Here is a 22,456-nt window from a genome sequence, read left to right on the forward strand (position 1 = left end):
GTTACTAGGGGATAGTATGTAATGGCATATAGGTGTTACTTTTGTGAGATGTTATTATACATCGTAAGTAGTTTGCAACTTTATATATATATATATATATATATATATATATATATATATATATATATATATATATATATATATTATAATATTTGTGTTTTAGGCTAAAGATTTTCATTGCTTATTGAATGTGGTTTATTCTTGATTTAATGAAATTGTATGAAAACATATTTCAAATAACAAAATACTGAGATTGTCACTTCAACTCATAACAATGAAAAATACTAAAAGATCATAAATCACATTCTCACTTGCAATGTAACTCACAATAAATTTTTCATCATCAAAATTCAACATTTTTTACATCTCAGTCACCATCCTTAATGTGCATCTAGCTTATAACATTAATATCTAACATAAGTTACAATTTGTTACATCCTATTAGGTTGAAGTGCAGTAAAAAAAAAAAAAAAAATCCAAGAGCAACGACAATGAAAAATGTCAAGATGATACATCCATTTTGTCTTCTGTAACTTTGTCCTTGAACTCCATCATATAGCTTAATCTCCATTTCTTTAATTTTATCCTCAAACTGCTTTAATCTACCATGAACTTTCATCTTCTGCATTTCCACCACTGTATGGTCAAACTCAGTTATGAGCTCATCCAGTCACTAAAAATATTTGCAATGTGTTAAAGGAGTCTACAATTATAAACAATTATTTTTTAATTAACCTAATTACAGAAAAGATTGTAAGATGGAGTGAATAGTAATGTACCTTGAAATAACTGCAACCAAAGAACAACCTATTTGAGTTATTTAATGTGGTCGATTCAAAAAGAATCGCATAAGCTCCACAGTTGCAGGTTGGATCTATGAACTTCTTATTCGTCATGCCAACATTGCCAGTGTTGTTGCTTAAAGAGCTCAACAACCTCTCTTTCCATGAACTACAGATTGAACCTGATGAATGCTCTTCCATGTTCATCACTAACGGTAGGATTTGGTATCTAGGGTTCACATTAACATTTGGGTTGCTCTTATTAAGAACTAGAATCAAAACTGCAGCATTTTTTATGACTGTGTACATAATTTTTGTCTTATCTACCATAGTCAGTCCACGTTTCATTGTAGCTAGTACACGTAGACTCTTTCAGTTACTTTTTACTCGAAAACTGATAAGAGGGTCCTTTCGGTCATACGAAGAGAATGAATAAGGATTACCTTGTTATTTTTCAATGGCAAGGGACGCTAGGTCCTTTTCATAAATGGTTAAGGATCGGGAATGGATTATACTAAAAAAAAATACCAATATATTTGTATATAATAGCATGTATTATTTAATTTATTTTTAATATATATATATATATATATATATATATTTTTTTTCATATTATTAGTTAATTTTTCTAGTTGATTTTAGGGGATACCTACTATCATTATAAAACTAATATATAGTTTAGTCGTAAATAATTATGTATAAATAAACTTTGTAGCTTAAAAATATTAAGTACAATTCTCTTATTTTAAAATGGTTTCAAAAGTTAATTCACACTATAAAATGTATAAATTAATATATAAATTACTTATAAGCATTTTTTAAAATTTTTTTTGAAGTATTTAAAGAATTTGAATTTTGAAGGGATGAATTTTTAAGTAAAATAATCTCCTAAAATAAAAACTCCGTGTGATTCTAAAACCCCAAAGCCACAAAGGGTTTTTCCCAAGCACTAAAGAAAAAAAAAATCAACGTCTTCCTCAAAATCTTCCGAACAGGACGAACTCAGAAACAAATAACGAAGAATCAAGCTTTTAACCTTTGAAGGCGGCGGCACTTTATATTCTCTCTATCATTTGATATCTCCTATGAATTTCGAACCTCCTTTATACTTGTTCCTTCGAACTTCACCTGTTTCATCAACCCCGTATTTTTCTCTTCACTTCAATTCCCATTCCCCTTCGCTTCTTCTATTCTTCTTCCCAGCAATTTGATGTGCAGCACCACCACAACTTCCCTCAACAAGGGTCTCGATTTTAAATACCCTTTTGAAAAACACGTTGTTTTCCAGCCTGCCCATTTGAGCATTTCGTCGAACATGTGGCGGAACGTCGCCAAGCACGCACTTTCCGCTACTTTCAGGGGGTTCCACCTTCGCTTCCACCCTCCCAATAGCCCTGTGAATTCAATCTTCCAAAAAAGGATGGGAATTTTGAGTTTTGCAAGGAAACCAAATGATGTTGGATATGGCAAGTTGTATAAAGGGTATGCTAGTGTTGCTGAGGCGGTTTCTTCTTCCACTGATGTGGAAGATGATGCTCCAGTTCCATTTGGTGTCAAAGAATATGGTAGTGTTGCCGAGACAGTATCTTCAACTTATGTTGAGGAAGATGCCAGTGTGGTGGATGAAATTCGAGAATTGTTGGAGGAGATGAAGAAGGAAGAGCAGAGACAGGTTGCTTCTTTTAGGTGGAAGGGTGATAATTCGAATAGGAGGGGCAGTATGACACAGTCCAAGTTACAGGAGTTGAGGAGGAGGCAGGTTAAGATTGAGACCGAAGTGTGGGAGGAGGCGGCAAAGGAGTATAGAGAGCTCTTGTTGGATATGTGTGAGCAGAAGCTTGCACCCAATTTGCCGTACATGAAGTCTCTGTTTCTTGGTTGGTTTGAGCCGTTGCGTGATGCCATTACCAAGGAGCAGGAATTGTGCAGGCAGGGGAAGAACAAGTCAGCTTTCGCTCCTTACTTTGGTCAGTTGCCGGCCGATAAGATGGCTGTTATCACAATGCATAAGTTGATGGGGTTATTGATGACTGGGAGTGAACGTGGAACCCTTGGCACTGCCAGGGTTGTGCAGGTTGTCTGCAGCATAGGTGATGCCATTGAACAAGAGGTAGGCGTATTGCCTTTCTCTTGCTAGTTGCATTGTCCTTTTATTTTGAACTGATTGCACAGATATCATGACCTATATAGTTTGAACTGTTTATTCATAATATTATGATTTCCTTTTAAAATGTTTGATAGTGTTGCTGTATGTTAGTTCAAAGATAGAAACTCAGGCCTTTTGTAACACCCTTAGAAACCTATGGTAGTGTGGAGGAGGTGCAAAAGGGGATTGATTTAGTATTTTTTGGGGTTGGGGTTGTTGAAGCACTTCTACCTTTGTCAGGTAACTGCTGGCTTTTTTATCTAATTGGAGAAGGATGTGGGGTTTGTAAGTAGTATAGAGTTTGGATGGTGTCTGAACGATTAACTTCCTTAGGCCTCTACTTCTATTTCTGAACAACTGTCTTCCTATGGCCTTTGAGTGTAACCTTATTCACTGCTTACTAATTCTGGTTCAGGTTAAAATACACAAGTTTTTGGAGAAAACCCAGAAGAAAAAAGGTCGTAAAGGGAAGAAAAATGAAGCAGATGATCAGTCTGCTGTTGACCACAAAGAAGGGGAAAAGCTGCGGAAAAAAGTCCTTGATTTGATGAAAAAGCAGAAGCTTATCGCAGTGAAGGGGATAGTGAAGAGCCAGGATGATGCAAAGCCATGGGGACCAATCATTAAGTCAAAGGTTTGAATAGCCTCACCTACATTCTCTAAATGTTCATTTTGCTCTTTTTTTCCCTTCTGTTTTTCACAAGGTGGTATCCACCCATCCACTTCACAGGTAGGAAGCCGTTTAGTTGAGCTTTTGGTGCAGACAGCCTATATACAACCACCATCAGATCAATTAGTGGATTGTCCACCTGATATCCGACCTGCATTTGTCCATTCATTTAAAACAATGACACATGAGTCAATGTGAGGTTTAATCTCTGCTTCACATGCTTAAATTTAAAATTTCCAGCAGTACTTTATATTGATGCCCTAACTGTTTTTTTAAAAATAATTTACATAGGAAAACAAGCAAAAAATATGGGGTTATTGAATGCGACCCTATAGTTCTTAAAGGTCTCGAAAGAACTGTAAGTATATTCATCATCTTCTGTTTGTTTGGAAATCTTGAACTGAATAGTTCACCACTAGCGATATATTTAGCAGCATTTTTGTTATTGTTATTTGGTAGGTTGTAGAGCCTTTAGTTTTTAAAGGAGAGTTTTGTCATTAGATTTCTTTTTTACTAATAATTTAGTTCCTGAATTGGACTTGGGCTAGAAAAACTTTAAACATGTAATAATGGCAATGCCGGACAGGAATAACCATAAGGTGCAGATGAAGATAGGTAAAGACATATTAGGGTAGTAGAACTGTAGAAGAATGGAGGATATAAGTGAGAATCCAGCTACAGAAAAATCTTTCCAATTCATTGATTTAATGCATGATAATTTCATAAATAATGTTATACAGATAAACTGAGATGCACATTCGATCCTCTTTGTAAGAAGGCTGTATAGCGAATTACCATGTTAGTACCTTAAATATCATCCTAAAATAAACTAAATCCCTGCTTCTGGAAAGATCCCAAACCTTTGGTTATCAAAAGTAATAGAGTAAGTGTGATGCTGATGAAAAGCTTTTATGGAGATTTGCAGCTTTTTCTGCCGTGTGGTTTTTTTGGTTTAATCATATGGCATATCTTTATCTTTTATGATAGGTCTTTATCTTTAACTCCACAAGTGTCATTCCTTGATTTGCCCACTAAGGGAGATCCCTCAAACATGATGGCTTTATGGCAAGCTTTGTGGTAGCCTCTTTGTGTTGGCACTTTGCTCAATGCACTTGGCATATCAGAAGTTTCTGTTTTAAGATATATTTTTCTTTATGTTTTGGCCCGTGGTTATGACCTATGATCCTTATTATATCCAGATGTGATTGGGTTTACTTCAGTGGAAAACTCACTTACTACTATACTACAGCTCTACTATATGTAGATTTTATTTCAACGAGTTCACAATAGTTTCTTGTGTTTTACATTGTGCTTATGCTTTTGTTTGAATAACGCATCCTCTCCCTTCCTTGGGTTTTACATTTTCTATTATTATTATTATTATTATTATTATTATTATTATTATTATTATTATTATTTGCTTTTTCAACAGGCAAAAAATATGGTCATTCCCTACATGCCTATGTTGGTTCCACCAATCAACTGGACAGGGTATGGTGACTTGCATCTTATTGTTGCCTTGCTTCCATTTTGTTTTTCAATTCTATGATTGGTATATGATTTTGAAACCTTTTCTTTAAGGTAATAAATTGGCACCAGAAGATGGTTCAACTCCAACCAATGTAAAAACAAAAATTAGCATGCTATTTGGTTTTCCTTTTGATGATTTTTTATGAGAAAATATAGCTCCATAAGCAACTGTCTTTTGCAGTTGGCTTCAAAATGCGGATCAAGATTTTTCCTTATGCATTATCAAGTTACAATTTCAATGTTCATAATAAGTAGGATTTACTGTTTTTCTTCCTTTGGCTGAAGGGCACACTTAGTTTTTGACACTTAGATTTTCCATTTTCTGTACTCTCAACAGTTATGACAAAGGTGGGTATTTGTTCTTACCCTCCTATGTCATGCGTACCCATGGAGTCAGGCAACAACGTGAGGCAGTTAGGAGGGCCCCTAGGAAGCAACTTGAGCCTGTATTTGAGGTCTGAATTATGTATACTACATCACCCCACCCAGCCACACCAGCACACACAAATGCACGTTTGCTCGCATGCACAGTTACTCTCTCACTTTCCTTTTGTCTTGGTATTGTAGTATCTCTTAATGGATTTCCATACAAAACATTTTGTTTAGGCTCTGGATACACTTGGGAATACAAAATGGAGAGTAAATAAGAGGGTACTGAGTGTTATAGACAGGATATGGGCTAGTGGAGGACGACTTGCTGATTTGGTGGACCGAAATGATGTAAGTTAATCTGGTTTCTTCTTTTTGCATTTGGACTTGTGCTAATAAAAGTGTGTGGAGGTTGACTACAGTTTGGGATGGTTTATCAACTTTCTTTTGTAGGTTCCTTTACCTGAGGAACCAGATACTGATGATGAAGCTACGATTAAGAAATGGAGATGGAAAGCCAAATCTGTGAGGAAAGAGAATAGGGAGAGATATTCACAACGCTGTGATGTTGAGCTTAAACTGGCCGTAAGCTTGGTTGAACTTTATGTACTGATCAATTATGAATCCCCATTTATTTTGTGGTAACACAGCCATTTATTCCCGTGAGTGCAGGTAGCACGGAAAATGAAGGATGAAGAAGGTTTTTACTACCCCCACAACGTTGATTTCAGAGGACGTGCATACCCCATGCACCCACACTTGAATCACCTAGGTTCAGATTTATGTCGTGGTATATTAGAATTTGCCGAGGGACGCCCTCTTGGAAAGTCTGGCCTCCACTGGCTGAAGATACACTTGGCAAATCTGTATGCTGGCGGTGTTGATAAACTATCTCATGAGGGTCGTATTGCATTCACTGAAAATCATTTGGATGACATATTTGATTCAGCTGACAAACCTCTTGAAGGTAGTCGGTGGTGGTTGAATGCAGAAGATCCATTGCAGTGTTTGGCTGCATGCATAACTTTAGCCGATGCTTTAAGAAGCTCTTCCCCAGAAACATTCATTTCACATACTCCAATACATCAGGTATTTTCTTTGTGTAAATATAAGTTTGGGATATTGAAACATACTAGGGATGTCATATCCCTGCTCAAACTGACCCCATTACTTAATTTTCCATTCTACAAACTCATGGTAAATAATTGTGATTCATGGATTGAGTTATGGTGTGGGAATTATCCTAACTATTACAAAAGCTATCTTGATTGGTTGCCCAGCTGTTGCGGGAGATAAGACAGGATGCTTTTATAATGCTAGAGTAGAATTTCATTTGCAGATTTAATTTGTTGACTGGTCCCCTTTATATGGGCGTACACTTAATTAGTTCATATAAAAATCATTATCTTTTTATGCTGATTCTTTGATGTTTGATATCCGTCACCATTTACACTGTAATGCTCACAGTTATCATTATATGTATAATTTATTATGATTATGATGTGTTATACCATGATTTTCTGTATTAGGATGGCTCTTGTAATGGCTTACAACATTATGCTGCCTTGGGAAGAGACAAGGTAATAGGGCTTTGTGGCTTTGGACTTCGTTTTTTTCGCTCTTCTAAGTTCTTTAGTCCCAAATATTTAATATCAAGTTGGAGATGTCTTCATTGTAATTTACAATTTTATCCCCTTCCAGTTAGGGGCTGCTGCTGTCAATCTAGTTGCTGGAGAGAAACCCGCAGATGTTTACTCTGGAATTGCCACTAGGTGAGTATTTCTGTGCAGTGTAATTGTAACTTACATGTAGATTCAAATTCAAAATGCTGAAGTGGGCATACATGTTTTTTGGATTGCGTTAGGGACTCGGGTATTATGGAGCCCCCAAAGTTCCAATTGAGTAGTACAATATGCTTGATGTTGTATTTAAGTGGAGTGGTTCTTCTTCCTTAACAGCTAGCTTTTAAGGTGCATTTATCCACTTTCCTTGGGTACTTAACAATGGTATTTAGTGCTTAGGTTGTCGGCAGCATGGAAAAGGCTACCTATAAGCTAGATTAAGATAAAATACCGAATACTGATAGCCGATAGCCACTTGGCTATGGGTCAGTGTGAAAAGAGTAAAGCCGCTGTGGATGTCGGGTCTCTAGGGCCGGTGAATTGTTAGGGACTTGTGTATTATGGGGTGTCCAATGTCCCACATCAAGTAGTATGGAATGTTTGATGTTGTATTTAAGGAGAGTGATTCTTTTCCTTAACAACTAGCCTTTTTAAGGTGCAGTTCCCCACTTTCCTTAGGTACTTAATATATTGTCATAATTTACCTCTCCTCATTACTCTCTTCCGATAGACAACCTCTACTCCACACTACATTTGTTATGCTTTTTCTTAATCTACATTTTATTTGTGTATATTGTTCATATTCTGATATTTGCAGAGCTTAAAAAGAACAAAAAAAGGTTAAATTAATTTAAGTTTCGGGCTTGAAATTCCTCAGGGAAGAGAGGAAATTCCTAATAAACAACTTAGTCTTACAAATGTCATTTTCATGCAGAGTATTGCACATTATGCAAAGGGATGCTCAGGAAGATCCTGCAATATTTCCCCATGCCCTACATGCAAGGAGACTAGTTAATCAGGTTCTATGTCATCCTTTTGGTGTTACTTGGTGCATAAATGCAATCTCGTGTTTTTTGAAAGAATAAGTTACAATTTCATCTGGAATCTTAGGTTCTTAAGGCATTTGAAAATAAATTTTCTAATTAGCAATTATGGTTCGTTTATTTATTGTTTTTTGTTCTCGTGTAGAAGCTGATTTTGATCTGATCTCGTATACTGTTAGGTGGATAGAAAATTGGTTAAGCAGACAGTGATGACATCAGTATATGGTGTCACTTACATTGGTGCGCGGGAGCAGATAAAGAGGAGGTTGAAAGAAAGAGAATCCGGTTTAGATGATGACGAACTCTTTGGCGCTTCTTGTTATGCTGCAAAGGTGAGAGGGTGAAAATAACACTGTATTATAGATATATATTATCCTTGTAGCATAACATGTATTGCTTGTTTAATCTCATTTCCTTCTCAGGTCACCTTAACTGCCTTGGAGGAGATGTTTCAAGGTGCACGGAATATTATGAAATGGCTTGGTGACTGTGCAAAAGTATGTTACAATCTTCCTTCTACCTACATGTGTGATGCACATATTCTGATTCTTGTTTCGTCCTTTTGTTGTCATCGTTGTATTAGTAACAGAATTGGTATGACAATGACCTTGAATAGGTAATTGCATCTGAAAATCAGCCAGTCCGCTGGACCACTCCTCTTGGACTTCCTGTTGTGCAACCTTACCGGAAACTTGGAAGGCATATCGTAAGTATAGTAGAATTTCCATGAAATATACTTCTCAGGATATGTTTGGATGGAGGATTATCGTTTTATTCTTTCAATTTTTAAAAAAGAACTTCAAAATATTGTTTACTTTAAACCTCAATTCGTCATCCCTTCCAAAATCCTCCATGCCAAATACACCCTCAAATTCTGAGTTTATGGCTTTATATAGGTTAATGCTATTATTATGTGATGGGTTACAGGTCAAAACTTCACTTCAGATGTTGACATTGCAACGAGAAACAGATAAGGTAAGCTTAACATCATGTATAGATATTTGGATCATTTACTTCGGAGGCAATTAGATTTTATCTATTAACTATTTTATCCTTTGCCCAAGGCGTCCCTATTGATTATAATTTATAAGAAGTTATGATAGGAAAATAACACCAAGATTCAAAACATAGGGAAGCTAAATAACATTGAAACTATTCAGAAATTTGTACTCCTTCAATGACCTAAATAACAGCTTAGGATTTAAATTTTTAACAATAATATGAAATTGTTTTGTTCTATAAATGTTCTAGGTCATGACAAAGAGGCAGAGGACAGCATTTCCCCCAAATTTTGTTCACTCACTTGATGGTACTCATATGATGATGACTGCGGTGGCCTGCAAAAAAGAAGGCTTGAATTTTGCAGGTTTTTGCTAGTTAGGTTCTTTTCATTCAGATTTGATTTATAATGATTAAAATGCTTACGAGGAATGATTTCTGTTCATACATTTAGGGGTTCATGACTCATATTGGACGCATGCATGTGATGTGGATAGAATGAACAGAATACTCAGAGAGAAGTTTGTTGAACTCTATGAGACCCCAGTACTGGAAAATGTATGGTTTAGATGTTAACGTCATTTACACGATATGCTATTATTTTTAATCTCTGGTATTCTTGGGAATATTTCAGGGGAAATTGATTTTATTATCTTTAGTTTCGTTGGTATTTTCATACTTGCTTGTGTAATTAAATAGTGGATACTTCTTTTGGTTTTGTGCTTTGTTTTCTGAAACCTGAAATCTGGTTTGAATTTCTCCAAAAAAAAAAAAATGACGGGAAAAACCATTCTATGTTTTTAGTAGATGGGGAAACTTATGTGACTAGATGCAAAGGTTGATATTAATGGTTAATTTATTTTATTTTATATTTGTATAAATAGCCTCTTTGTAATTTCTAGGTTACTGCTTGATCTGTTAACCTGTTTTTATTTGTGAGCAGTTACTGGAGAGCTTCCAGGGGTCTTTCTCAACATTAATGTTCCCCCCATTACCGGAACGGGGAGACTTCGACCTAAGGGAAGTTTTAGATTCACCATATTTCTTCAACTGATCTTTCTGCAGCCCTCTGTAGGGCATGGACTCTTTCTTTAGGGCTTATTAACTGCATTCTGAGTTATTTCGGCATGTGCATAGTAGCGACAACAGTTCTTCCGAATGTGCTCACGATACAGGCCGTTCCTCAGTGGCATTATATATCTTTGAAGGCATCCAGGGTCTTGAGGAGGACTCTTGTCTGGTATGATAATATAAAATCACCCGTAACACTGGAATTTTTGAGGGTATATACCTTAACACCAGATAAAAGCTTTCGTAGCTTTTGCAACAACCATGATGCTTTCAAGAAAAAAATAGCCAAGGGATAAAGCTTGGCATTGCTAGTTAGTGAGTGTAGTAGTGATTGATTTCAAGAATTTGGGAAGAGATCTGCGAATAAGTTCAGCTCACAAGTCTCCATGAAAACTATGCCAGGGATAGTTGCAAGACCATCTTTGATATCAAGAGAATAGCGAATGTCTACCTTAGATAAGGTTTTACATGTGTATTTTGTACCAGCTTTCTTTTGTAAATAACTAAATATAAAAGAAACATTCTTTTTTATTATTTTATAACATGTTTAAGATAATTTATTGTAGACATTATATGCACCAAAAATAGAAAAAGAATATATGAGCCCTTTTTAGCTAATGAAATTTCAGAGTCCAGATGAAATACTAATCTTTACTTCCTTAAATAAACATCTTCATGCATATGGGAAAACAATGAAGATTTTTCATAAGCATCTACATTTGCAAACCACCTTTAACATGATGAAATATTGAAATGTCATTTCCCTATCACAATGGAGCCCTCCATTAATCCTCTTAACACCACACACCTACTTCAAATAAACCTTTACAGTGGCAGCAACAAAATTGTTTTCCAAATGACTCCATTCTATACTTAAAAAAAAAAAAAAAAGAAAGTCACTTGTTAGTAGCATTCTGATATCCTGTGGCTGTACCAATGGTAAAGTGCATCTCAACTTGCCATGTCTGCTAAATACCATGTCTGCTAAATACACTACTGTTGTAACTTAAACACCAAGTAACCTCATCGTCATCCTTCCACTTCCAGTTGATAAAAGGACGCAGGTCAATGAGTTGTCCAACCAACTCTGCAGGTTCAATGACTCTTACCAGGTTCTTCCGAATCCTCCATCGATATCCATTATTTCTCGAAATCGGCAATGTTATGCACAAATCTGCTCAGTAGCCATATTTGTCATTCAAAGAAGTTCGTCCATCACCTGATTGTCCTGCACACACGATACAGGAAAATATGAACATTCTGAAAAAATGACAATCCAATCATATAGTAAGGACATTGAAACCAATTATGCTTACCTTCAGGGGGAACCCATGTGTCATCTGTCTGATCGTTCAAAAATGATGGTTTCTCAGGCCCAAGCACTCTTTTAGGCTTCCTCTTCTCCTCATCTTGGTTTTCCACATCATCAGTTGCATACAATCCCCTTTTGTGCTTTAATAATAAAGCCACAGCATCCTCAGCCATTTTTTCACCCACAGGAGCAGAAGTCGATTGCCGAGTGACATCATTACTATTTGCACCCGTCATCTCAACTTGTTTTCTTTTCCTTAAAATCAGACCAGGAGCAGCAGACTCAATATTAGATTCTCTAGTCTTTGCATCATCACCCGAACCTAAAATTTTGTTCCTGTCCTTGTAGTCAACGAACTGATTGGACTCGTCTGTATCATGCAAAGCGGCTATTGGTTGTTGGTTATCATCTGTAACCCTGTCCTCTACAGCCCCAAGCCACTGGGGCTTTGGAACCGTGTATACAACATTCTCACCCTCCACTTTGTCACTGCCAGGTTCTGACTTGTCCAAATCCATAGTTGCATCTCCAGGTTTCCCTTCTTGTATGGAGTTATCTGCCTTTGCACAAGTGTCACTGATTTTCTGAGTTTCCACAGGTGGTTTCTTGTTATCGACCTTAGTACAAGGTTCAGTGATTTTCTGGGTTTTTGCTTGTGGTTTCTTTATGTTAGAGGCAACTTCTTGAGATTTGTTTGATTTGGGTTCTTGTGCTTTCAACTCCCTTTTCTTGACAGCTTCGCCTGTTGGGTCAGCAATCTTCAATAAGTAGCAAATCCTATCCAACTCGGACTGAAGAGTTGACAATTCCTTCTCAAGCTGCACACTTTTGTCTTGAACTGACAGCAAAAAAGAAATCAGCAAGGATAAGCTAACGTGTGCTAATGAAATGTCCAATTTAAGACTTGTAATTGCACATAAAGTTAGAGTTTGAAGGAACGAGACAACTCATTTTCTAGTATTACTTCCACACACATCAAAGCACACAATTGCATACAATGAATATGTGCAAATATAAGCAAGCAACCAGAAAAAGCAAACAAATATAACTCTTACCAAGTTGGGATGAAAGTCCAGACATGTAAGCATCAAGGGAATCATCAACTTCATCTTGTTTGGCAGACTCTGATGACATTTTATTCTTTTCAACTATAAGCAACTCTTTCTTCTCATTCATCTCCTGGATAATGGCATCTTTTTTATCCAGAAGAGTATCAGCAGTCTCAATAGATTGGTTGTCACCAGGCTTCTGGCGAGAAGACGTTTTCTTTGTGCGGTCAAAAAATTCATCGTCACCGTCGCTATACAATGCAAGTAATAACCATAGTGCTTTTAGTTTTAGTGCATCACTTTATACATATGGTATACATAAACCAAAAAAATTGAACATAAAAGAGCAGCTTCTCAAAAAGGAGATAAAAGCATGTAAATAGCATTAAGCAGTTCAGATTATGAGTATATCCTCTGTCAAAATTTCAATGTCAAAATTTCAAAAATGAAATCCTCAATAAATCTCACTTTCCTGGGAATCTCCTTCTATTGGTGATATCATACCTGAGATATTCATCTTCATCTTCCACAACACCTTTCTTCTTTCCACGAGATATTTTTCCTGTACGAGCACCTATGCTTTCTCGTATACTGTCATTCAGTGTCTCTTCCAAGTTTTCAAGTTCTTCCAATACCTGTCAAAAAAAAAAAAAAAAAAAACAGCTTACAATTGACATGCTTAGACATTAGAATGTACCCAATTAACAAGAACGGTTGATGAGAACCAACATATAATTTTCAAAACTCAGGCAATCACAGAATATTTGTGAGATGGTTTCTTGTCTTATTTATTTTTCTACAACATTACCTGTGTTATTCTTTGCTCATTCCTAGCAATTTGAGTCTGTTGGCCTTGAGTCAGCCCACCCTGAGAAATGTCTTTAACTCGTATAGAGTTGATTTCTTTCTTCATGTTTGTAATCTGCACAGAGAAAATCGGCATGAATATAGGAGAAAGATTAAATCAGCATGGTTAATACAGAGCTGAATTATTCTGGCAAGGTAGCTGAGTTAAGCTCTTCATGAATTATATAATTCAAATGAAAGACATTGTAGTAACAAAATTAACTCTGATCACCTTTTCCATCCTTTTTAGTATCTTCTCACGTGTTTTTTCCTGTTTTTCTGTGAGCTGTCCTTTATATGACTGCCAAGTCACTTCATCCACATCGTCCTGAAAATTTGAATCAAGCCAAGGCATAAATAAACTTGTATTTTCAACAAAAAGCAGGTTCTCAATAAGTAACATATATGTTAGTTCAGAGGGAAAATTCCATTGATCATAATATCATATGCAGTATATTCATGGTTATAAGTTTCCACAAACCTCCTCTTCCTCAATAGCATCTTCACCCATTCCCCATGATACACCATCAGAGAGAGATGCTTCCAGCCTTGCTCGTTGGAGTGAAGCTTCCTTGTCTAGAATTACTTCACGCATTTTCATTTCTCGAATGATTTTTTTGTTGATTTCCTGTAAAATAAGAGCACATGAACCACTATAGCAATACACATTTCATCCTGTAAATTATTAACTCAATCATATAATTACTAGGAGTCTAGGAGACTTCTTTACTTGTTCTTTTTTCATTTTTCCTTTTCAAGATAGATAAGGAGACATATTTGCAAATAAGAAAAGGGGAATGACCACAAAAAGTAAAAAAAAAAAAAAAAGAATGCAGATCTTACTGGAGGCATCAACTCAGACGGCCCTTGAAAAATGAACAGGCGAGATGACCTGTAGAAGTGTAGATGTAATAAAAAGATGAACAAATAGATAAATCAAATTTAAGTATATGCATCATAACTCAATGTACTACATAATGTTTGCCAAAGGAAACTGGAACGTAAAACACCACATAAGTGTCATAAGCATACCACCTACAAATGTTTTAGAACTCAGAACTTCAGCACATGATACATAACATCTGATAGATATTGAGGGGAAAATAGTATGCAATTTAAATTGGACACTAAACATCCTAATTCAACTGAATTTGTTGCACATCACTTAAAGCAAAAGAGCTCCTCAACAAAGCTGCAATTCTTTATTTTTCTAATGGCTTCGTAACTAGGGCATAGGTCCTAATAGATAACTCATAACTAGCAGTCCAGCACACAATTCATTTTAGAGATTTAAACCAATAAATCTATTACAGCCTCAGACGTAATAAAAAAGAAACAGTAGAGACATAGGAGAAGGTGAAAGGGAAAAGCCTTATTCATTAGCAAGTGAAAAAGGAAAAAGTACTTACCGGCCAAATCGAATGACATCACCAACATGCAAGTCAACATATGTGTTTTTCTCCACCTAAGAAAATAGGTAAAGAAATGGATTTATGTCTGATGGGATTATACTTATACCTCTCTTGTATCAAAACGGGATTACAGATCCATTAACCCTATTACCTGATTCTTGTTCAAGAAAGTGCCGTGAGTACTCCCAAGATCATACAGATATGCATCACCACTTCTCTTGAATTGTAGAACTAAATCAAAACATAATGAAAACTTGGTAAGAATCATGGACAAACTTCTTTTAGTAAATATTATTACGCTATTCACGAGTCATGCTAACCCAGTTAAAGGTAATTTGTCACTTGATCCTAACTCACCTAGTGCCTTTTCCAATTCCTATTCATATTAAGCATAAAAGGCTTGAAGTCAGAAGGAAACTTTTGACCAACATAGCAGTTTATCATAATGAGCTCTATTCAATGAAAGGTGGTTTCACACAAATATTTCTTGAGTCACAAATCCATGACCTCTATCATGTTTGGAATCGTATTATTTCAGGGGAAAATAATTCTTTTTATTTATCATATCCTAAACCAAACACACATACACACCTTGTCTTCAGATTGGTCTACACTCTACCATAGCTAGATAGCTAATGTTTCATAATAATAATAATTCACAATATACAAGCCAAATTACTAGCCACACATATAAACTACCAATACAAATAAACAAACAAAAGTAGTAACCAATTTTCCAGTCTCCAACTTTACCAAACCTTCAAGCCAACACACTAGTCATTCCACTCCTAGTCTTAAAGTTGATAAAATCACTAAAATTTTCACTGAAAGGGCTAGCTAGTTAAGCTGCACCATACCTGCATGAAACCGCGAAATGGTGGGATGCTCCAGTATAAAATCACAGAGGTCCAATCTCCCAAACATATACGCCCCCTTCTCATGCCTGTGTGGTAACACCATAGCCAAAACAATAAGCTCAAATCTTCCACAAGCTTAAAGGAAAAAAAAAAGTCAAATGCAATAAACACAAATTCAATTCAGTTCGATCCCATTCAGCTTATCAGCTAGAAAAATATTTAAGAAAAAATAAACTTCTAGAAGCAATCTTTTCTTTCAGCTGTTAACTCCAAAATACAGTAACTAACTTCCCTCACTAGAGAGAGAGAGAGAGAGAGAGAGAGACTAACACGTCGTATTTGTCAATGATGGCGCCATCTTTGAGGACCTCGAGGCAGAACTCGTGGCAGGGAGCAGAGCTCCATGGAGGGATCTTGTAGGGAATCGGTATGCCCTGAGAAGAAGAAGAAGAAGAAGAAGAAGAAGAAGACGATGGCTTTGGCGGCTGAGGCGGTTGTTGTGGTGGTCGAGGTTCAGCTGAATCGTCTGAATTGGAAGAAGAAGGTGGTTCTGGAATTCGAGGAGGAGGCATGGCTGCTGAATCGGTTGAAGTAGTAGTAGTAGTTGGTGGCGGTTCTGATATTGCGGTTTCTGGCACGCTCTTCTCATCAGAAGAAGAAGAAGAAGAAGAAGAGGGATTAGGGATTCTGGGAGGTGGGGGAGGCATAGCCATGTTGTTCGTCATTGCAGAGAGAGAAAGTGGCTACCACCAAAAAAAAGCACTTCGTCACTGTCTTCTCTCACTGCTTTCGGTTTATGCACAAAACACAGATACAACTATAACAATAATAATTAGAATAGCAAAAGAAGTTTTATTTTTTTTTTTAAATACAAAATTGAAGGTAAGAACAAGACTATTGAGTATTGACTATGAAAGTAAAAAAATTGGCTCTCAGGTTATTTTATATTAATTATTTATATGTTAATGAATAATAACATAAATTAAAAACTGAAATAAATTTTTTATAGGTTTTCAATATGCTTTACAATTAGAGTAAATACTCAATCCGATATTTGTCTATTTTCATGAAGGATAAAGCGATTTTTGTCTAAAAAAAGGAGATACTTCAACCTTCAACCTTTTTATTTTGGAACACTATGATTTCTCTGTTAAAAAATTTATTTAAATAATAATAAAAATTAGTTTTGTGAGAATTTTATTTATATTTTTGTGGGGAGTTTTAAATATTCACAAAATTATTTTCAATAATATAGCTAATTACTATCACTACATTTTTCATCATCATTATTATCGTTCCTACTTCTATTATTTTTATTGATTTATCATCATCATTATCTCCTCTACCGTCATCATTACTAGGGCTGAAAGTGAGTCAAGTCAACTCATGAGCCAGCTCGAACTCGGCTCATTAATAGCTCGATAAGCTAAGCTCGTGAGCTGGTGAGCCAAGCTTGAGCCTGGAATTGAGCTCATAAATTAAATAAGCCGAGCTTGAGCTTGGATAAGCTCAGCTCATTAGTTCGTGAGCTGGCTCGATTATATATATATATATATAGACATATCCTATATGCATTTAGTCTATACTTTTAATATTATATATATACATATGAAATAGTAATATATAATTATATATATTAATGATCTTAATTATTTAAAATTTTATATATTTATTTATTACATATAATTTTGATGTAGGATATAAATAAAAAGTTTTATATTTATTGATAGATAAACAATATATAAAATTATTCTTTTTAAATATTTTTGAAAATATATAAGTTATAATTTATTGATATAAAATTATAGATTTTGTGTTTATGTTTCTATTATTTGAGCCAGCTCGTGAGCTTTCGGTGAGCCGAGCTTGAGTTTAAGAAATAGGCTCGATTGTTAATGAGCCAAGCCGTGAGCCAAGTTCAATTTTGGTGAGCCGAGCTTAAGTTTGGTCTAGCTCGACTCAACTCGACTCACTTCCAACTCTAATCATTACTAATATCAATATTATCAGCATTAAAGTTCTTTTTTTTTCATTTCTTATTTGATGTTATTTTTTTTCTTTTAAAAAATATTTGTACTACAATTATTACTTTTTTATGGCATCATTTTTATTGATAGTTTTTCTTCACTTAATCACCATTGGTGAAGGAATTTTTCAAAAACAAACTTATTAATAGTTTGCGGAGGTTTAAAACCCCTCACAAAATACAAATAAAATCCCCCCACAAAAATCAATTTTTATTATTATTTAAATAAATTTTTAAACAGAGGGATCATATTGTCCCAAAATAAAAAAATTGAAGGTCGAATTGTCTCTCTTTTCAAACAGAAATTGCTTTGTCCTTTGTGAAAATGAACAAGATCTGGATTGGATGGTTACTTTTACAATTATGTATAACTAGTTAAAATTAAATAATATCTTTATAAATTTGTAACATACTAACATATATTATATTAAACAATTATAATTTTCACTTAAATATTAATAAAATAGAGATAATTCTTAATTTAGTATTTAACTTGCATTCAAATTTTAATTTAGCTTTTAAAATTTTTATTATTTTTATTTAATTTTTAAATTTTATGAATGTAATTTATATTAGTCTCTAAGATAACTTTCAATATACAAACATTAAACAAATACTGTCTGTCGAATATCATACTGTATTCTGTAAAAATATTGTTGTAGTTCTGACACTAAAATAATCCAAAAAAAAGCTCTTAAACAATATTTATTAAAATTTTTTCTCTTAAAAAAAGTAAATACGTCGTTATTTTTGGATTATTTGAATTTTAAAATTATCTATATCAAAATTTTATTGATGCTTGTATGTAAAAAATTATCCAAAAAACTAATAAAAATTACGAGACTCGCATACAAATTTAAAAAATAAATTGAATATTAACTCGTCAAATTATCTTCGCCTAACTAGCCATTAAAAAAATTGACTAAAAATTGGAAAGGGAGAAAAAAATATGCGTTTCTTTAATAACAATATAACAAGAGAGAAAAAGTCTCCAAAGGGTTTCTTCTACACCCATCACATTATCCTATTTCTTCAAACTCTCAGAAGCTGGAACAACAGTGCTGTGTGTGAGTGGGGGCAGGTAGTGTTGTTCATCCAAAAAGAAAAAATCTTGTATTGATTAAAAGGGAAGAACTTCAAATCCAAGCCAGAGTCACCTGAATGAAACCACTGTCTCCTTCACTTCAAATCCATTCCAGCACACAGTCACTCTTGTACAATCCAAAACCCCCAAAAGTTTCAATCTTTCCCTTTGATTCCGATACCCTTTTGCATTCTTTCTTCTTCTTCTTCCTCCTCTCTTTGACCTATGGCTTCTGCTCCTCCCACACCACCACCACACTGTTCCTCTGTCCCTTCTAGGCCTAATGTTAACAGGAGCACCCATAACCATAGGCATAGCAGCCACCACAACAACCACAACCGTCATAACCACCAAAATAGCCGACTGAGGAGGCAAGAACAGTCAAGGTGGAACCATAATGGTTATGGTTCTTTTGCAAATAACTCACCTTTGCCTTATGCTAATGCCACAGGTTCAGGTTCTGGTGCTGGTGTTGCTTCAGCTTCTGCCGTTGCTGCAGCTGTAGCTGCTGCTGCTGCTGCTGCTGGTGACAATGCACCTGCTGCATTTTCATCAGCATTGGGGATGCTCGGTGGCCGGAGGTCCACTCTCGGCCTGGAGTTTTCAGGCAGAAGGACCACACGGTTCGCGGCAAGGATGCGCTCAGGGAGGCTGAGGTACAACAATAACAAGACAAAGCATTCTCTTATTGCTGAAGAGGTGCAGCAGTGCCTTGAAAAGTCTGGTAATGATGTTGCATCTGTTGACAATGTTTTGCTTAGCTATGAGAGTAAGATGTATGATCCTGAGGATTATATTTACCTTATTAGGGAATGTGGCAATAAGGACCTGTACTTGCAGGTATCTAAGACCTATGATTTTGCTATGGGGAGGAAGCATTATAACTGGTTTTACAAGGGGAAGTTGACTAGTACTGTGATTAGTCAACTTGGTAAAATGAAGAAAATTGAGCATGCTTGTAGGGTGTTTGATGTGGCCAGGAGCCAAGGGTTCGGTAACACCGTTTATTCCTATTCCTCTATGATCAATGCTTATGGGCATAATGGGCGTTTTAACGATGCCGTGCGCTTGTATAGGTCAATGAGGCCATTGGGAATGGAACCAAATTTGATTACCTATAATGCCCTGATTGATGCAGGAGCTAAGGGGCATGTAGACTTTAGTATAGTTGCGAAGTTTGTTGATGAGATGGTGGCGAATGGGATCATGCCTGATCGGATTACCTATAATTCGCTTCTTAGTGTTTGTGTCCCAGGGGGTGCTTGGGAGATCGCCAGGGATTTGTTTGCTGAGATGAGGAATAAAGGGCATGAGCAGGATGTGTATACTTATAATACGTATTTGGATGTCTTATGTAAGGGTGGTCAGCTGGATTTTGCCAGAAGCATTTTCGCAGATATGTCTGCCAATAATGTTTTTCCAAATGCAGTAACATATAGTATTTTGATGGATGGCTATTCGAAAGCTGGCCAATCTGAAGAGGCTCTTGCTTTATATGATGAAATGAAGCGTCTAGATATTCCTGCTGATAAGGTTTCTTATAATACACTGATTGCAGTCTATGGAAGGCTTGGTTTGTTTGAGGACGCACTATTCGCCAGCGAAGAGATGGAGATCTGTGGTTACAAAAAGGATATTGTAACTTACAATGCTCTTTTGGGTGGATATGGGAAGCATGGAATGTATGATGAAGTTAAGAGAATATTTACTGAGATGAAAAGAAAGCATATTTATCCAAACACATTAACTTACTCTACGTTGATTAATGTCTATACTAAAGGAGGAATGTACATGGAAGCAATGGAAGTTTACAAAGAGTTCAAGGAGAATGACCTGGAGGTTGATGTTGTCTTTTATAGTCAACTTATTGATACTCTCTGTAAAAATGGGCTAGTGGAATCTGCTATGGTGTTGCTTGATGTGATGACCAGGAATGGAATCACTCCTAATGTGGTCACCTATAACTCCATGATTGATGCCTTTGGTGATGTTTCAGCTCTCGGGTTTAAAACTTCTTTTCGGGCCAATGACGATCAGACTGAATCTTCAGCTTCTATGCTTATTGCAGCGTCATCCCAGAATCAGACTGGATCTGACAAAGAAGACCGAATCTCAAAGATGTTCGAGCAACTTGCTGTGGAGAAAGCAGGACATGGGAAGAAGGATTTGAGGACCAAACAAGATTTCAGCATATTGTGGCTCTTAAGAAAAATGTATGAGCTGGAAATTAAACCAAATGTTGTCACATTTTCAGCGATTCTGAATGCCTGCAGGTAAATTGTTAGCCAAGATTTCTCATTCTTTTTTATTCTTATGTGAATAGGTCATTGATTAAGACATACATTAATGTGGTCCCTTGGATACAGCCGTTGCAATTCGTTTGAAGATGCTTCAAGGCTGTTGGATGAGCTCCGCCTGTTCAATGACCAGGTGTATGGTGTAGCCCATGGACTGCTCATGGGTTCAAGGGAAAACATATGGATCCATGCTCAAGCTGTCTTTGATGACATGAAGCGCATGGATAATTTGACAGCATCTGCCTTTTATAATGCTCTAACTGACATGCTGTGGAACTTTGGTCAGGTAAATTTGCGCAACTAGAAAGTTGCTACTTGCTACATGTCTCATCAGTTTGATGGTTAAGGTTAGAAGTTCATACTGATGCAGCTTTCAACTGTGTTGATCTATCACTCTCATTTTTCTCAATTAATTTTGACCATAGAAACGTGGAGCGCAGCTGGTTGTGCTTGAAGGGCGAAACCGAAATGTGTGGACTGGCGACTGGTCCATTGAGTGCTTGGATCTACACCTGATGTCTTGTGGAGCTGCATGCGCGATGGTTCACAATTGGTTGCTAAACATTCGATCAATTGTTTTTGAAGGATCTGAACTGCCAAAGCTGTTAAGGTATGCACCTTCCCACCCTAAGATTCATTGTTATTATATCCTTGCATTGGATTACTGACGTGACTAATGTGTGTGTTTTATGATATCCTTTATATACAGTATTTTAACTGGTTGGGGAAAGCATAGCAAAGTGCTAGGCGATGGAGCTTTGAAGAGAAAAATCGAAGCTCTTCTGAATGGGATCGGAGCACCTTTCAAGATTGCTGAGTCTAACATTGGAAGGTTCACATCCCCTGGATATCTGGTTGCTGCATGGCTCAAGAAATCAAGCACCCTGAATGTGCTTGTTCTGCATGATCGCATTACTGCTTCTGAACCTACTGCTTCTGGTCTAGTATATAGCTTGCAGGCCCCTTGAAAAGAAAAGGGTTGTAGAAGCCGGGGACAGATCCTCAAAATTGCAGAATACAATTGAGAGGATCACATGTTGGATCTTGTGACCCAATACAGGAAAACACAACACTTGATTCTCTCAATTGAATTCTGCAATTGAGAGAATCAATTCCCCTTGTAAGCATAAAGTAGCAGTCTTTTGTAATATATATATATATATTAGGCCTACCTACAGGTTAAATGTCGCTGACCTTCCCCTATTTTGTTTACTGTGGGGAAGGTTCTTGTGAAAATATTTGTTAGAGACAGTTTAAAATAACGAATGATCATTCTATACTCTATATATCCTTCATTTTAGTCCAATGGATCCGTAAGTCTATTAGCAAGTGATTACATAA

At 36.1% G+C, this 22,456-nt stretch overlaps 3 protein-coding genes across 3 annotated transcripts; 2 read left to right on the forward strand and 1 right to left on the reverse strand.

The window, feature by feature from the left end:
• Nucleotides 1–1,720: 1,720 nt before the first annotated feature.
• Nucleotides 1,721–10,863, forward strand: LOC130973808 (DNA-directed RNA polymerase 2B, chloroplastic/mitochondrial-like). Its single transcript, XM_057898474.1, has 19 exons — nucleotides 1,721–2,892; nucleotides 3,344–3,562; nucleotides 3,659–3,792; nucleotides 3,890–3,956; nucleotides 5,031–5,089; nucleotides 5,466–5,583; nucleotides 5,735–5,848; nucleotides 5,951–6,082; nucleotides 6,170–6,586; nucleotides 7,027–7,077; nucleotides 7,199–7,269; nucleotides 8,054–8,138; nucleotides 8,342–8,494; nucleotides 8,585–8,659; nucleotides 8,779–8,868; nucleotides 9,090–9,137; nucleotides 9,414–9,528; nucleotides 9,616–9,719; nucleotides 10,105–10,863. Exons 1-19 carry the CDS (start codon nucleotides 1,993–1,995, stop codon nucleotides 10,213–10,215), a joined length of 3,063 nt encoding a protein of 1,020 aa, XP_057754457.1. The 5' UTR covers nucleotides 1,721–1,992; the 3' UTR covers nucleotides 10,216–10,863.
• On the reverse strand, nucleotides 10,847–16,491 carry LOC130973809 (uncharacterized). Its single transcript, XM_057898475.1, has 12 exons — nucleotides 16,039–16,491; nucleotides 15,709–15,794; nucleotides 15,003–15,082; nucleotides 14,849–14,904; nucleotides 14,283–14,331; nucleotides 13,921–14,067; nucleotides 13,672–13,767; nucleotides 13,402–13,515; nucleotides 13,098–13,228; nucleotides 12,600–12,844; nucleotides 11,549–12,382; nucleotides 10,847–11,460 (listed from the first exon to the last, which is right to left on the reverse strand). The coding sequence occupies exons 1-12, from the start codon at nucleotides 16,431–16,433 to the stop codon at nucleotides 11,411–11,413; spliced, it is 2,283 nt and encodes a 760-aa protein (XP_057754458.1). The 5' UTR covers nucleotides 16,434–16,491; the 3' UTR covers nucleotides 10,847–11,410.
• Nucleotides 16,492–18,737: 2,246 nt separating this feature from the next.
• On the forward strand, nucleotides 18,738–22,421 carry LOC130974339 (pentatricopeptide repeat-containing protein GUN1, chloroplastic). Its single transcript, XM_057899182.1, has 4 exons — nucleotides 18,738–21,091; nucleotides 21,185–21,401; nucleotides 21,541–21,725; nucleotides 21,825–22,421. The coding sequence occupies exons 1-4, from the start codon at nucleotides 19,044–19,046 to the stop codon at nucleotides 22,081–22,083; spliced, it is 2,709 nt and encodes a 902-aa protein (XP_057755165.1). The 5' UTR covers nucleotides 18,738–19,043; the 3' UTR covers nucleotides 22,084–22,421.
• Nucleotides 22,422–22,456: the final 35 nt, after the last annotated feature.

This window comes from Arachis stenosperma, chromosome 4 (assembly GCF_014773155.1).
Source record: "Arachis stenosperma cultivar V10309 chromosome 4, arast.V10309.gnm1.PFL2, whole genome shotgun sequence".
NCBI classification, from domain to species: Eukaryota; Viridiplantae; Streptophyta; class Magnoliopsida; order Fabales; family Fabaceae; genus Arachis; species Arachis stenosperma.

Coding starts and splice junctions, on each gene's coding strand:
- LOC130974339 (XM_057899182.1), top strand. CDS start 19,044: ATGGCTTCTGCTCCTCCCACACCACCACCACACTGTTCCTCTGTCCCT. Junction 21,092..21,184: donor GCGATTCTGAATGCCTGCAG/GTAAATTGTTAG, acceptor CCTTGGATACAG/CCGTTGCAATTCGTTTGAAG. Junction 21,402..21,540: donor TGCTGTGGAACTTTGGTCAG/GTAAATTTGCGC, acceptor TTTTGACCATAG/AAACGTGGAGCGCAGCTGGT.
- LOC130973809 (XM_057898475.1), bottom strand. CDS start 16,433: ATGACGAACAACATGGCTATGCCTCCCCCACCTCCCAGAATCCCTAAT. Junction 14,332..14,848: donor GATGTCATTCGATTTGGCCG/GTAAGTACTTTT, acceptor ACACTTCTACAG/GTCATCTCGCCTGTTCATTT. Junction 13,768..13,920: donor ATGCTATTGAGGAAGAGGAG/GTTTGTGGAAAC, acceptor TCAAATTTTCAG/GACGATGTGGATGAAGTGAC.
- LOC130973808 (XM_057898474.1), top strand. CDS start 1,993: ATGTGCAGCACCACCACAACTTCCCTCAACAAGGGTCTCGATTTTAAA. Junction 6,587..7,026: donor CACATACTCCAATACATCAG/GTATTTTCTTTG, acceptor TTTCTGTATTAG/GATGGCTCTTGTAATGGCTT. Junction 8,869..9,089: donor GGAAACTTGGAAGGCATATC/GTAAGTATAGTA, acceptor GATGGGTTACAG/GTCAAAACTTCACTTCAGAT.